At 51.8% G+C, this 16278-nt stretch overlaps 1 protein-coding gene across 1 annotated transcript; it reads right to left on the reverse strand.

Moving 5' to 3' along the window:
• Positions 1 to 149: 149 nt before the first annotated feature.
• Positions 150 to 15972, reverse strand: STRC (stereocilin). The gene is made up of 29 exons (XM_057306316.1): positions 15720 to 15972; positions 14631 to 15416; positions 14516 to 14540; positions 12507 to 13761; positions 11457 to 11519; positions 11268 to 11378; positions 10933 to 11099; positions 10550 to 10736; positions 10300 to 10415; positions 9905 to 10037; positions 9374 to 9556; positions 9051 to 9089; positions 8707 to 8874; positions 8502 to 8567; positions 7925 to 8050; positions 7552 to 7610; positions 6667 to 6790; positions 6443 to 6555; positions 4759 to 4894; positions 4167 to 4363; positions 3877 to 3967; positions 3522 to 3678; positions 2713 to 2882; positions 1959 to 2114; positions 1438 to 1580; positions 1097 to 1245; positions 744 to 841; positions 501 to 648; positions 150 to 305 (listed from the first exon to the last, which is right to left on the reverse strand). Exons 1-29 carry the CDS (start codon positions 15763 to 15765, stop codon positions 199 to 201), a joined length of 5319 nt encoding a protein of 1772 aa, XP_057162299.1. The 5' UTR covers positions 15766 to 15972; the 3' UTR covers positions 150 to 198.
• Between the last annotated feature and the right edge of the window lie 306 nt (positions 15973 to 16278).

The raw sequence follows: 16278 nt of genomic DNA on the forward strand, positions 1-16278 counted from the left end.
CCAGGAAAGGAAAAGAAGCAGTGGGGTTATTTATGATGGAAAGAAGACTCCAGATATGGCATGCCAGGAATACTGATTCTCAGGTGGGTGGAAAGCATTAGCATTTTACCCATATTCTTCATCAGCTTCCTGAGGATAATTAGAATGCATTTCCGTTTGCACTTTATTATAAAGTTTCTTTCCCAATAATCTCTCCCTTTAACTGTAGAGACAGGTTTGTAGCAGGTTGCCAAGGAAGCAGATGGTCAATGCCATGGCCCAGGAGGGTTGTGACCAGTCCTGAAGGCCCCAGGCTGTGCTTCGACCTATAATGAGACAGAGTATGGAAGGAATATTACAACTCTGTTCCCCAGGAACCATTGATATATGGAAACTATCTGCCCAGACCCCTTTATTCCAGGGATCTCCCTGAGTGGGTCCTATGAGCCAGAGAGCACCAAGTTCAGGGTCAGTTTCTGGGTCAGGAGTTGGAGGGTCAGGCTGTACATTTGGGAACTCACCCTGCTGTTCTGGGCTCTCCTTCCCCTCATGCTGCGCCCATGCCACAGCTCGTCGCTGCTCAGGACTCAGAAAGGCCATTTGTTCAGGAGTGACAGCCACAGCCTGAACACTTGTGAGACTAGATAGCTGGGTGGGGCTGAATACCACCTGGGGGTGGGGACAGGAATTGGTACATCCACTACAGCCCCTGTTGGGCCCTGGCTCTTTGTGGTCACCTCACACCCCAGCCCATCAATACTTACAGCAAATTTAGGAGCAGGGATGACAGAAATAGCAAGAGGGGTAAGGCCCTGGATCTGTTCCTGCAGCAGTGCTGAAAGAGCCAGGTCTGGGATCCCCGCTGTTGAAGTAAGTGGGATGAGTGCCCAAATGTTGTCTTATACTGGCCTTCCCCTTCTCTTCAAACTTATAGACCTTCTCCAACCTCTTCCAAAGTATCCTACCATACACCTTTCCCAACACATCTCCAAACTCTTACCTGAATACCTTCTCAGACTCCCATCTTAAGAATTCCAGAGTGGTCCTCCACCAATCCAGCCATGGTATGGAAACCAACCCCTGACAACTAGTACCAGCAGTGGTCCAGCCTCCCTACCTGCTATTGTGCCAATTTCGGTAAAGATCTCGGGCCCCCAGTTACTGATGGGGCCAAAACCACCAGGCAGAACAAGAAGCTGGGCCAGAACTTCCAGTTGCTCCTCTGAACACCGGAGATGCAGATTGCCCAGGAAGAGAGCTGCTTGGCTGGGGAAGAGTGGGATGAAAGGGAGAAAAATTCAGCCACAGTGATAGGGTCCATGGATGTGAGATGGGAGTACAGATGACTTCAAGTGAGGTCCCTTCCTCCATGGGACCACTCCTTCATGAGCCTTCCAACCCCAGTGAGTTCATCCTTACATCAGCACCACCACCCACACCTTTCCCTCCACAGGTGACCTAAATTCCCAACTGCTGATATGCTGTAGCTCCTCTGGCCGAAGTCCACAGAGTGTATAACCCAGTGCAGTCAGGTGAAGGAAGTCCAGGTGGCTCACATGCCGGCCACTCTGCCGCAAGAAACTGGAGACCACAACCCGGAGCTGGATGGGGATGGAGGGCACAGAATAAGGAGAGAAATCATGGGAAATTCATGGAAGGGGAAGTGATTAGGTAAGTGACAAGTGCTACTGGATTATATACTTGTATTATGAAGACCTGAAGGTCCAATAGCCATGGGGAAGGTTGAGGATCCAAAAAAGAGAAGGCCAGGGAAAACAGGCAGGAGGGAGTTTTACTCGTTCAGGGCCTCAAAGTGAATAAATCACAGAGTTCCTCACATCACAAGTATGAGGTATTTAAAAATAGAAAGAATGGCCAGGCAGGGTGACAGGAAAAAATTCCTTGGGCTTCAGGTGACCTGGAGGCCTGGATCTGTGGAATGGATGTTCGGAAGGTTGTAGGAAAAGGGAAGGTGTTACCTGCATGGAGCTCCAGCCATCTATCTGCCCCAGGGTGCTCAGCACTCCCCAGTCCACTAGGATCAGCTCCTGTAGTTCCCGCTCTCCTAGACCTATTAAGAGCCGACCCAGCTGCAGGATCTGCTCAGGACGGAATCCCCGGGGAGGACCCCACAACTAGGAGAAAGAGAAGAACAATGTGAATGGAAAAGCACTGGTCTAGGGAGTCAGAATGCTGGGTCTTAGTCATGCCTCTGACCTTAGCTGTGTAACTGTAAGCAAATCACTTGCCTCTCCAGGTCTTTAGTTTCCTCAACTGTAAAATGAGGATTGGTTTAAGGTTCCTCTGACTAAGGTGTTACTGAAAGACACTAGAGTCTCAGTAGGGAAGAATAGCAGACTCTAGTCCATGGGTTCTAAACTTTTACGTGCACCGGACTCACTGGGAATGCCTGTTAAAATGCAGATCCCGAGAGCCCTAAGAAGATACTTCAGTGAGTCTAGCATGGGACCCTGGCATCAGCATTTTAAAAATCTGCTCCCTGGGTAATTCTGATACACAGTGAAGTTTGGTAACCACTGCTCTCTTCCCTCTACCCACCGCACCAGCTTCCTTTTTTCCATACTCATCCCCTCTGACTCCCTACTCAGGATCCAAACTCTAACTCTCTAATTCTTTAATTCCTGTTTCTCCCACCTCTTACCAAGTTATCCATTCCCATGTGTCCGTACTACACCCAACCAGCTTCCTTGTGTTGGCCTCTCCATCCCTAACCTGTTTTGCCTTGCCCATCGCTGCCCGTAGTTCTTCAGGCCCAAGTCCTGGGTCTCCTGCAAATAATGCCAGGCAGTCCTCAAAGTCTGAGAGCTCCATCTCTGCAATCTGGGTTGCCGACCAGGCTGCTGGGAATGTCCCCCGTACATCTGCACAATTTGGCACAGGTTCTGAAGGGGTAAGGCAGGCACAGGGGGTCAGTGTGGAACTAAACTATGCCCAGAGAGATAGCTATAGGTGGAATGACCCCTCCAACCTTCGGATAGGATGACGGGATGCTATGGGCCAAAGGATTACTATAGTGTGAGAATTATAGGACTCAAAGGATATTAGAACAAGTAAGTGACCAGAAAGGACAAGCCCCTCATTGTATAAATGGAAGACTGAGGGAGGTTGCCTAGGGATTTAATGGCAGGTTTAGATCAGAACCCAGGTCTTTGACCCCACAGTGTCTCCCTCCTACATCCTAAGCATCTTCCCAAGAGATAGCTCCATACTCTAGCATAGAGTCAATCCTAGAAGCTGGGTCACTGTTAACAGGGATAAGAGAATAGGAAAAGGGAAGTCCTGGTCTAAAAATGTAATGAGTTCTAAATTTCGAGGGCTATAGAATCCTAGAACTAGAAAAGATCTTGAAGATCATCCCTCTAACCACTGTGGTTTATAGATTAGAAAACCCAAGCCCAGAGAACAGAAAGTGTCCAAATCTACTCAAAGGGCACAGCATACCTAGAGCCTAAACTGACTACATTGCTGGATATTCTTTCCTATACACCCCAATAGACTTTTGAATATTTGGGTAGTTTTACCTGGGAGATCTTCTGCAGTAGGCCGTACAACCCCAGCTACCAAGGCTGCTTTCTTGGGAGCAAGCTGTGGCCCACCACATAGCTGTCCAACTCTGCTCTGCTCCCAGCTCTGCTGCTTCTCTAGGAGCCGCTCCAGGGTCTCTGGGCCCAAGGCTTCCTGTGTGAGAAGGTAGATGGAGGGTGCAGAGACCTAGGAAGGTCAGGGCCAGCTGCGGCGGCTGTAATTCCAAAGTCCTATATCTTTTTAGCAGTTTCCCCCAGATTCAGGCTTCACATTCCTTGTCCTCAGCCTCCTTGGCCTTAGCTCCCCAGTCCCCTCTCTGCTCTTACTCCCTCCCTTGTTCCTTCACCTCACCCTGGGGATCAAGGAAATAGCTTCAGTAGACAGAGTGAGTACTAGGCGTCCAGCTTGCTCTACTTCACCCTGGCTCCACAACTCTGGCTTCCTGGGGGACAGGAAGAAGATCAGAGGCTGGGATGCTGGGAGAACTGTGAGGGAAGGGAAGGGGAAAAGAGGACGTGCTAGGACTGGGGACTCAGGGCTCCAAGGAACCATGAGTATATTGAATGAGCTTCCACTGATGATGGTGGTTAAGAGGGTGGGTGTAGGATGAGTTAGAATTGGAAGTTCCCGAAGGTTCATACCCAAGAACAGGCTCCTGTGACAGGAGCCATCCCAGCTCTGTGGTAAATGGCTCTCCTAGGCAGAAGCCCTGTAGCTGATTGAGATGGGCCAGCAGGATCGGTAGAGGGATCCGTCGTGTACTCTCTATTCCCAGGAATCCAACCAAGGGGCCCAATGTCTCCAACACTTCCCTTGAGACTGTTGTCTCCTTTGGAGCCTGGAGAGAGGCATCAGGCCTTGGGACAATGCACCTCTGACTCAGAGGACCGGACCCTTTGATCAAGACACCAAAACCTTTGATTTTTATCTCCCTCCAGCTCCCAGCTCAAAACCCTATGATGTTCACTGCTATTGTTTGCTTTCTTAAATAAGGGGCCCAGATAGGCAGAAATGCTAGGAGATGGAATCCAAGGGATTTTGGGGGACTCTAATAAATGTGGACAAGAAATAGGAAGCAGGTTCTCAAGGAATGGATCTACGGGCTAGGGCCTTGTGGACAAGAACCTGTTTGGCATCAAAAGTGTGGGGCTGGGACTAGAAGACAGAGAGCATTGTCTGAGAGGTAAAAATTATCCAGGCAGCAGCTCTGAGTCTGGTAGGTTGGACTCTTACCAAGTTTTGTAGTGCCCTCTCTGCCAGGGCTACCCGGTGGAGTGGGGTCAGTGCCAGCAGCTGTTCTGGAGCTCCTCGTACCAGCTCCACCACCAACATAATAGATTCATTGGACAGTCTATCCATCATTCGGACCCTATAGCAATTTGACAACAGGGGCCATCAGAAATGAGCCCTATTGAAAAGAGATTGCAGAATGCCACATTGCCCAGACAAGAGAGGTAACATCAGACCAAATTTTATGGCCCTGGACAGGATCTGATATTAAATTGCCTCAGATGCAATTCCCATCATAGTGTTTAAAGGGAGACAACAAAAGGAATGACATATTTCTAGTCTTCCTGAGAAATGACCAATGATCTTACCATCTAATGGAACCCAAAACCCCAAATATTAAATATCATTAAAATTCCCCCCCCCACCACCATTGATAGATTAGGAGACAGGATCCCAGAGGTGGTGGGATCTTACTCCCAATTTCTCTTTTCCACAGCGCCACCCTTCCTCTACTTGTTGTGAGGAGGTCCTCTCTCATTTGCATAGTGCTACACAGTTTACCAAGTTCTTTTGGGTGTTCTCTCATTTGATCCTTATGACAAGATCTTGAGGTAAAACAGGTATTTTTCTTACTCTTTCACAGATGAGGAACTCAGGTCTTCCAACTCATGGTCTAGGATCTTTCACCTTATCCAGGTTCTTGGAATCCTAAATTATCTCCAAGAACTAATAAATTTAAACAGATTTGAATGACTTTTTTTTTAAGCCCTCTTGCCCCAAAATTAGAAGTGATATTCTATACTCTATCTAGGGTTGCCAATTCTGGAACTGGAACTAGGCCGTGTAGCACAAAGGCTAAAATCTGTGGAAAGGCGTATAAAAATGTAAGGATGGAGTCAACTGCTTTTACCATCACCTCATCCCTAGGAAGACTAACACCAGCCTTTTTCTACCCTGACTTACAGTTCAGATGGCAATGAGGTAGGGATGGGGGTAAAATGGAAAAAGAAGCCTATGAGAGATATTCATGAACCCCTAGAGTCTGTTAGGGGATTCAGGTTCATGAGTTTTCTCTCCCCACAACTCTTACCCATACCTGAATGTGCTCTGCCACATTCCTGCTATGGGACCATCCAGCCTAGGCTTGAACAGCTCTTGAATAGTTGATGTTGGGAATTCACTACACCAATTTTCCTTATATTTTGCAAGAATCTGATTTTTAGTCACTTGTCCTTGTGATGCCCAATAGGGCCATTCAGAAACATGCCAATCTATTTTCTATTTGGTAGCCCTCGGGGTGTTTGAAGGCATTTATAATGCATGTTTCATACATGTTCTTTTTCTGTACTCCACTGAACACACACTGACACCATGGTTGCTTAAGCAGACGACAATCCTCTAGGGCAGAATTGGACCATTGCCTCCCTCAGTTCAGATATTCTATCTCTATTAATGTGGCCTAGGTTATATTAGGCCACATCATAGTGTTGCCCACTCTCAGCTGTCCCATGTTGGGTCCATGTTCTGGGAGCCAGTCAATACATAGAGCAACTTTGAATAAAATCCTCCACTTTGGGCTATAACCATCAGAAAGAAAACCACCATCTTAAGGGTACTTCCTAAGGGCAGATCTTCAATACCAAGTTGAGACTTCTAAGGAGCCAGTATCTCTGGTTGCAGCACTTACGGTAAATCCAGGAGTAGCTTGGTGTCTAGCCCACTCAGTTCTGGACCCAGGGTTGCCAACTCTGGCTCTGGCATGGTCATCCTCCGCTGTAGCTCTGCCCAGATACAGGCTCTCTGTAGGACAGGTGGAGAAACAGGTCAGGACCAAGTCCAGCATGGGGGCTGGATTCTGTATCCAGGGTCCCTGCCTCCCTGCTGCAACTACTGCCTAAGCACCCCTCTCACCAGGCTCCCTCGAACCCCAGTGGGCAGCTGATAGATCATGTGCACTACTTCAAGGAAGTCTGCCATCGAGTTGATCTGCTGCAGAAACTCACACGACATGCCCCCTGCCAGGGTGCCCAGAGCCCTGTAGGTGTGTGAGTGGATAGATGTTCATTCAACACATGCCATGGTCTGTCTGCTCCTTGTGTCGACGCTCTCGAAACAAGTACAGATGTTCATTTATGGTAACTTATAGTTTGAGAAATGTTTTTTCATAGATACTCTCATTGGCTCCCCACATCATCACTATTTATCAGAGAGGAAAATAAACATGCACAGAGGTCAAGCGACATTCCCAACATCACTCTATTACACACATGGTAAACTGAGCCTAGAGTTATGTCTTTAGATTCGGAAATCCATGATTCCTTTACTGTGGGTGGAGGTTAGGTGATACTTATTTCTGTTTACTGCTGCTTGGCCAGTGGTTCTGATTAACTAACTGGATTAAAATAACAACAGCAAATGTCTATTGGGAGCTTGCATGGGGCCAGGCACTATATTAAGTATGACTTATCTCATTTAATCCTCACAAATACATAGGTACTATTTTAGTTCTCATTCTATAGAAGAAAAAACTGAAACTTAGAGAGATTAAATGACTTGCCCGAGATACAAATACATGTCAGGCCTGGGACCTGAACGCAGGTTTTCTGAATCCCTTAAACTAGTCAGGGTAGTTGTGGTCCTGTGGGAGGGCAAGAGGCTAAAGTGAGGAGGAGCCAAAGCTGGGACGACGCGTCATTCATCCCATCTCGCATTGCATATCACATGGAGCCTGGCACATGGTAAGTGCTCAAAAAATGTGAGTCAAATTAAACTCACTGCTCAACGCAAGTTACTCACTGCAGATTCCTGAGTGTCAGGTTGGTGGGCACCTGCATCTTCTTCCAGAGAAACTGTGCCTACAAGAGAGAAAACGAGGAGCAGCGCCCCAGCAGAGATACTTGCCCAAGAACTTAAGATGTCTTGGACCCAGGCCTTCCTCCCCACCGTGTGGGTCCCACCAGCCTCCTACTCTCCCAAATGCACATTCCTCTAAGAGAGAGAGAGAGAGAGAGAGAGAGAAATGGAGGGTTAGGGAGGAGGGAGAAGGGAAGAGCAAAACAAGTCACATTATAAAGTATAAAGGATGCTCGGGATAACATGCCCAATCTAGGGCTGACAGGTAAAAGAGGTGGAACGTAGAGGCCTGTTCTGGGGTGAGTGGGAGAATTACCTGCTGTTCAGACCAGGGCAGCTCACGGTAGCGCCTTCGGTTAGCCAGAAGAGCGGCGGAGTCCAGCTGCAGCAGCTTGAGCGGGAGCAGGGGAAGCAGGCAGTCTGGCCAGGTGGTGGGGATGGGCTGCTGGTGGGGGTGTGTGTAGCAGTGTAGTGATAGGTAAGAGGGGAACCGGGGGACAGGAAGGCACCAAAGCTGGGGTATGGATGGATGGCCCGTGCCACTAGAGCAGGGCACGCCTGAGAGCCGTCACATCGAAGGGGGCTGTGGGCAAGTCTTGCTGCTCTTTAGGCACCTGGTGGGCTAAAGTCCTCTCTGAGCTTTGGTCTTTTTATCTGAAAGCAGGGTGGTTGGCTTGGAAGATTTCTCGGACCCTTCTTGCTTTGACATTCGAGGCCAGTGTGAATCACCCTGTCCCGTCTCTGGAACTGGGGAGGGCTGCTAATGTCTTGGTGGGTACAGAGCCAGTCTGGACTCTCAGGGCCCCTGCAGGGGGAGTGTGTGAGGCAGCGCCAGCCATATGAAACTCCCCTGGGACATGGAGGGGGGCTTGGTTCGGAGATGCCACACGTACCTGACCAGGGATACACACAGCTGCACCGGCACCTGTTGTACCTATGTTTTTAACTCCGTCTTTCACCTGCATGAGAATTGGCAGTGTGTGTGTCTGTAAGGAAGTGGGGAGGTTTGGGAGGCTTTCCCTGGCCACAGAGAAGATGTCCCCTCCTTCCCCAGAGCCCACATTCCTGAGTGTCTCATCCTCCCTGCCACTCTCCTACCCGAAAGGTCTGCAACAACGCTGCGGTCTGGCAGGCTGAGAGGCGTGATAGTTCAGGGGCCAAGCAGGAGCAGGCCCCGACCAAAACTCGCCTAGGGATGGCCTGGAGTGTCTGGGAGCTGAGGCCTGGCAGCAGAGGGTGCAAGGAGCAGAGTTCTTCCAGGGACAGCTAGGGAGCAAGAGAGACAAGAATCCTGAAGAAGAGAGGCAGGGCGGTAGGGAAGACAACAATCACAGTACAGCGGCAGGTATGACGAGCTTAGAGGGAAGAAAGGGGCAGATGCAGGAGCCAGGGAAAGGGGGACAGGGACCTCTGGAGAATGTTGAGAAGATGTTGCTACTCACATCATGCCTAGGGAGGAGCCGTCCAAGCAGTAAAACAGCCTAAGGTGGGATTGGACAGGAAACAACAGCTCTCAGGTCCTGATAGCCAGGTTTTAACAAGTCCCTAGGACCTACCCTCCAAAACTTCCAGCTCCCTCTCTACCACCCCCAGTGACTAGCCTGGCTCCAGGTTCTTCTTGATCTGAGGAAGAGGGATGAGGGAGTCCTCCCTGGGACAGAGAAAAAGGAGGCTCCAGAGGAGCTGATGGTATCCCTGAATATAATTCTCTTGACTGGGGTTCCTGGGGGTGGAATGTGGATGCCGGAGAGAGAGATAGACCCACCTGGGCAGGTGTGACACTGGTTCCCTGCAGGGCAGGAAGCATGGCTCTAAGCTGGGGCTCTGACAGCTCCTGCAGGAAGCGGAGGCCCAACTGAGGGAAGAGAGGAGCCCAGACTCGCAGCTCCCGGGGGCTCAGCACAGCTCCTCCAGATGAGCGCAACACTCCCAGAAGTTCATATGCCACCTGTAAGCAAAGAAGGTTTGGGACTGGAGAGAAAAAACAAGTGAACCTTAAACTTCCTATCTAATCCTACATTTGGATCTCCCAGGGCCTGGGCTAGGGCTTAGAACCCGGGATGGGATAGGAACAGATTGGGTTTAAGATGTCAAAGGGTATAATTTGACCCGGATGGCATAGGGTCAGGAAGAGGTGGTAACAGATGAGAATGACCATGGAGAAAGGAACAGAGGTGGCAGAGGTCGAGGGAAGACTAGCATGGTTGTGCTAAGCTTGGTTGAGATGATGGGGCAAGTCCTCCACACAGACCCAAGGAAAGCCTGGAGTCTTGTAGGTCTGTGCCAAGGGGCTCACCCGTCCTTGTGGGCTGAGGGTCCCGTTGGCCGCACATTCCAGCAGCCCCCGTTCTACCGGCCCCATTGGATCGCTCAAGGGTACCAGGCTCTGCAGCTCCTCAGGGCTCAGGAAACAGGCGAGGGGCCCCAGCCTGAGAAGGGCACGAAGCTGGCCTTCAGTGGTCACGGAAGCTGGCACTAAGGTGGGGACCATGTAGGTACATAGAGTAGGCGCCCTGACCGCTAAACTAGGAACTACGGGTGCCATAGATAGGCCTCTGTCCTGGAGTCCGATACTGCCTGAGGCCACTGCCTACTTTCTTGCCCCTTCCTTCCAAGACCCCAGCCCACCACGGCAGCTGTCCTCACCTCTCTCCCAGTGTGGCCTTGATCACTGATCCCACAACCACTCACCTGCGTACCTGCTCTTCTCCATCCTGGACACTCTGGTTCACCAGGCTGCGTAGCACATGTCGGGCGTGCCCGGGCCCAAGACCTGCTGCTGGCCAGCTATCCTCCAGGGCCTGGATCTGAGATGAGGGTCCGCTTGTGCTAGGGTCACTGTGGGACACTCGTGGGGAGGAGCTCACCAGGAGGCACGCTACTGACTCCTGTCCCACCTAGCAGCAGATGGGCCAGTCAAGTTAAGAGGATCATGTCCTACCTGGTGAGGGCTGAGCTGCAGAAAGTTTTCCAGAGGGAGGTGGGGGAGCAGGGGCAGCACTGCCCACAGTAGCTCCTGGGACCAGGCAGGAACTTCCCCAAAAAGCTCAGGGGCCAGCAGGCGCTTTGCAAGAGCCTCCTTCTGGTCAGGCCTCATTCCTGGGCTGTAATCCCGGATGGCAGCCAGGCTGGGGAGAGTAATGGGTCTCAGCCCTCGGCCCTGTCCCAAACTATTGTCCGCTGCTACTTTGCAGCCCTACTGTCATGGGCCAGAAGGAGACTCTCCCTAATTTTAACAGAGAGGATCTCAGGAGGCAGCTGCACTAGGCTGGTGGAGTTGGCCTGACTCTGACAGGATCAGGAGGAGTGGTGCGGGGCCCTTACACACTGTCATTGGCCAACAGGGACGGTGGGAAGCGCATCAGGTCAGAGACAGCCAAGAAGGGGATGAGCGGTGACAGGTCAATGAAGAGCTGGGAGGTGAGGCGCGGGTACCGCTGGAGCAGCAAGGCTGTCAGGCGACCCAGGGCCTGCTCTTCAGATGGTGGTACCTGCGGGGGTCACAGGAAAGGATGCTGACTCTGGAAATGCTCACAATCCTTGCCATCCCCTCTCGAGTGCCTCTTTCCACTGCGCAAGCCCTCTGCACCCCAGGTTCCAGGTGCTCTTGATTCCTAGATTTCTCCCTCCACCCTGGTTCCCCCTCTCTCAGTGCCCACCTGCAGCTGGGCCCAGGAACGGTGCATGAGTGTCAGGAAGCCCTGAGCAGCCTCCCTCTCTGCTGAAAGCACCAGCTGCTGGAGATTTTCCGGTGGCATGTGCAGGTATGCCTGGGAGCAGGAGGTTATTGTGGACATGGCCTCACTGGGTTGTGACCCAGCGCACCCATGTGCCCCTCCATCTGTTACCTGCACGAGAATCTGCAGGGCCCAAACACTCTTCTCCCTCTGGAGCAGATCCCATAGCACAGGCTGGTGGGGAGACAGACAAGATGCCAAGAGCTGCCTCCTCTGTCCCTCCTGAATCTTCCCCAGGCCCTCCAACTCCACTTGCTAGGATGCCTGTCCTTCATCTGAAGCTAGTATGTGTGTCTCCTCAGATATGAAACTCCTTTAGGCCACGGATGATGTCTCTAACTTCTCCTGTATCTTTTTCCATGCCAGGTTCATTGCTGGCTCAATAAATAAATACTTGGAGATGTGAACCAAATTACTATGAATCTGTCTAAAATCATTTCACTGGATGCAGGGCTTGAGAAAGGTGGGCCCTGACATGGAGTAAGGCATCTTTACATAGCCTACAGAATCTAGCAAGGTGCCTTCCATAGAACAGGCAACCTGTGAATGAATTATGGTATTTATGTATTCTAGCCCCTTCACTCTACAGAGAAGAAACAGAAGCCCAGAAAGCCTCAGTTAAATTATTTGCCTAACACCACACTAATTTGTGACACAGTTGAACCCAGAACCCAAGGCTTCCGATTTGTAGTCGCCCAGAATTTTCCTCAGTTCTGTCTTATTTTCCTTTACATCCAATCCTCACTCTCTAGGGACAGAATGAGGGCCCTCCAACTTGATCCCTTTCCTTTCCGGAGCAGAAAGGCGGAGAGTCAAAGAGTCATAGTAATGAGATAACATGTATTGCGTGTTTATGTATCCTGCTATATACATAAGCCCACAGCATGTCTTATCGTATGTAATCCTACAGCCACCCTAAAAAAAAGTGGCATGTTTATTCTCCCCCATTTACAGATAAAAAATATTGCCCAGAGAGGTTAAATAACTTGTTCAAAGTTGATCACAGAACTAAGATGTGAACCCAAGCCTGTCTGACTCCAGAGCTATATGCTTAAACCACTGTACTATACTATACTATACTGTTATCCTCTCAGTATTAGAGAAATCATTTGCAGGCCCTTCCCTCTGTTCCAGGGGCTTTCACCTTGGCAGATCACTCACGCTGAAGCAGGCCAACAGCTCCATCTTGTTTATAACAGAGCTGGGGCTGGCAGTGGGTTCAAAGCCCAGCGGGGTCGGCCGTTCCTCCTGTTCCAAGTACTCTGCGACTGTCCGCAGCACACTGCGCCGGCCCTCTGGGCGGAAGGCATCCCAGAAGGAGCAGTTGTCTGGGAGACTGGAGAGCATCAGGGCCTGACCCAGCATTCCCTGGGCCTCAGTCCCCCCGGCCCCTGGACCCAGGAGAAAGGTCAGCAGGCGCAGGAGATAGTGTAGGCGTGTGGAGTGGGCAACGGCTGGTACAGAGGACTGACAGCGTGGCAACTGGGATAGCATGCCAAGCAGGAAGGGAGCTGGGGCCAGGCACAGTGGGGATGGTCCCAGTGGTGGCAGAGAGGGCAGAAGAGGGCCCAGTAGCCCCTCTAGGAAGCAAGTGTCATTGCCCCCACGACTTATCCTGCACTGGCCTGCTAGCCAAGGCCAGAAGGGCACTAGAGCTTCATACATGGTGTCATTGGCACAGACCATCATCAGGAAGCTGCCCCCGTCTGGGCAACGTTCCCCACAAGGTCCAACGTGGCAGGGTGGGAAGGCAGTGACATCTGGGGTGGGGCCCTGGCACACATGCTGAACCCAAGCCTGATTGCTGGGGGGCACAGCCTGCAGACCCCCCTCTCCACACAGCCGCTCAGCCCACAGAGTCTCATTCTCCAAGAAGCAGCCCCAGAAGATCTCTGGGGTGAGGGGAACAGGGGGCAGGCCTTCCGGACAGCTGGTAGGGGGTGGGAGCAGGCCAGCACAGAGCCGCTTTACCAGGCGGCGGTTGGGGCCAGACAGGGCTGAAAAGGAGACGTTGCTACATATTGCCTCCAGGAACTGATCAGGAAACTGGTCATGGCAAGCCTGTAGCCAGGCTTGGGCACCTGGTGCCCACGAGACTGCATACCACACAGCCGTCTGGCAGATGGCAGCGGTGCTGGGAGGGGGCTGTGGGGTGACGGGCTTGGCGTGCTGGCAGAGCAAGTGGATGGAGAAGTTGGAAATGCTGTGGGGTGGTGCTGGGCCTGAGTGGTTCTCGCAGAGGGCCTCCACAGAGATGGCTCGCTGCTGGCGAGGGCTGATGTGGGCCGAGGGCTGGGAAGCCCTGGGCAGAGGCACACCCGTGCTCAGGCAGTGGAGGAGGGCAGGGGGTGGGGGTGGCGATCCAGACAGAAAGCCCAGCGCCTGGACATCCCAGGAAAGGTTGTGCCGGATGCCCCTGGGTGTAGAGGGAGGAGCAGGCAGCATCTGGTCAGTTTACGTTTCCTCCAGTTGAACATCCTGACCCTGGCCCAGAACCCTGCATGGGGGCTGGCAAGCACAGGCTTTCTTTTCCAAAAGTCTCTGGGGGTATAGGTGTCACTGATTTAAATACTGGAATGGTGGAAATGGGAGAGAGAGCTGTCCTGCCAAGGCACAAAATCATCTAGGAGGAGCCCAGTTGGAGTCCCTTCTGTCCACCTGGCTCCCTTCTTTCTCCTTTCTTCATATGCTTTTCGGTAGCTTAAATGCAACCCTTGGCTGGCCTCATATCAGGAAATCTGCCCAGCAACTGAGTCAGTCTGACTACACTCTGGCATTGTTGTACTGAAGTAGTAAGGGATGGAGGAATCCAGTCTTATCCCTTCTTCCCACACCCCATTTTTATTAGGTAACATTTATTAAACAGTATGTGCGAGGCACAGTTCTAAGTGGCTTACACATACAGTATCAACCCATTCAATCCCTTTCCACAACTCTATGGTGGCTAATATTATCTATGTTTTATAAGAAGGGAAACTGAGGCATAGAATGAGAATGTAACCTCCCCAAGGTCACATGGCTAGGTAAAGGTAGAGCTGGGACACCAACCCAGACAGTCATGCTCCAACACCACTAAGCAACACCCCTCCCATCAGTTTCCACCTCCATCTGGAGGCTGATGACTTCCCAAGCCCAATCAGAACTCCTCTCCTGATAAGAGAGTTACTTACCATAAAAGCAGTTGCTGAAGGTTGCCTAGGAGGGAAACAGTAAGGAAGAGGACCACCCCAATCTCACCCCTTCTTTGCCCTGCCACAGCCCAGCCCCAGACCTGGCAGCACTCACCTCCCTGGCACTGCCCATTGGCATCAGGCTCTGGTTGCCCCAGAATGGACGAAACCTCATCCTGTAGGGAGTCGGTGACACGGAGCAGACCTTCCTGGAAGGCAGCATAGAGGGGGGCCCCCACTGTGCGCATCAGACCTCCCCAAAGAGCCTCCTCAGAGCCCAGCTCCCCTACTGGGGTGAGCAAACCTAAAAGACCCTGCAAAAAGTAGGGGGCTGGCTCCCTCCCATCCAGGCCTGTGGCATTGGTGGGGTCCACACTGGGCTGCACCTGTACCAGGGCCTGCCAGCGTGTACCCTCTAACAGCAGCAGCAGAGAAGGTAACCAGTCAGCCACCAGAACACAGTCAGAGGGCCCATCACGGGTACATGTGGGTCGGGTAGGGGTAGGGGGTCCCATAGGAACTAAGGCTCCTAGCAGCACCTCTGCGAGTCCACCCAGCACACCTGCCTGGTGCCCCAGGAAGTCCCGAGGGGTCTGCTCCTGTCCCAGCAGTGCCAGCACATCCCCTAGCAGCCCTAGCATTGGCTCCCAGTCTGGGCTGCCTCTCAATGTCACTAGGAAGTCATGGAGCCGGAGGGCAGGGGGCTGGAGAGGTGGGGGCTCCCCCACAGGTCCCTCCCCCATTCTCCCAGGCTCAAAGGAAGAAGAAATGTTGGCCAGGAATGCAGAGAACCGTGAGCGGCTGAGGGGTCCCTGGGGAGCCTGGTCCATAGTGGAGAGCAATGACTTCAGGACGGAGAGACCAGGGTCCAGGGACTGAATCCCAGTGGGGACCAGAGTCACTGTAAAGAGAAAAACAGGAGTTCACTAAAGGGGAAGAGCCTAGAACCCAAATCAGCCTTGCCCTGGAACCCAGTTCTAGCTTGGAGCTAAAGATGAGGTGAAGGGGATGGCGAGCTGAGTCCCTTTACTGAATCAGCCTACAGAAAGTCTTGACCTGGTTTCGTAACCCTCACTTTCTCCCTAGCTCTATCCCCTCCCATCTTCCTTTATCTTTTTAAAGAAACCAGTTAATCTCTGCATTCTTAACTCTCTTTTTAGCAACCATCTCCTTCATCCCCAGCCTTGCTCGCTGTTCCTCTCACCTGCACAGGATAGCGGCAGCAGCAGAGGCCAGAGGCTCGGACCCATGTTTCCAGGTGAGCACTGCTAAGAGGTGAGTTCTGGTTACTCTCACCTTGTGTGGGATAGCCAGGTGAGGGCAGGGCACTGCAGGCAGCCTGAGTTGCCACTGACACTGTAGTGTGGTCTTTCAGGAAACAATATCTGTAACCCGACAGGTTTGTCACCTGAGCCACTGAATATCTGATCCTTTGGCTTTGGAAAAAGGTGTGCTTCTGTGAGAGGGACCGCGATAGGGGATCCCAGGGGGCCCTTGGAGGAGCCCAAGGAGATAGCCTCAGTTAAGAGCCAGGAAGCAGATAGCAGTGGGCCGACATGGAGGTGGAGACCTGGAAACCAAGGGTGTAATCTGGTAGGGGGTGGGGGTCTGCAGAAAAATATAAGAAAACAAAGAGGGTCCAAAGGAGTTAAAAAAACAAGTAGGATTTGAAGAATTAAGGAAGAAAGGGGGCCCAGAAAAAGGATCTGGGCAGCCAGTATAAACAGAGAAGAGGAATAAAGACCAAGTTCTGGTCCAAGCAC

The sequence above is a fragment of the Ursus arctos genome, unplaced genomic scaffold (genome assembly GCF_023065955.2).
Source record: "Ursus arctos isolate Adak ecotype North America unplaced genomic scaffold, UrsArc2.0 scaffold_36, whole genome shotgun sequence".
Lineage (NCBI taxonomy): Eukaryota > Metazoa > Chordata > Mammalia > Carnivora > Ursidae > Ursus > Ursus arctos.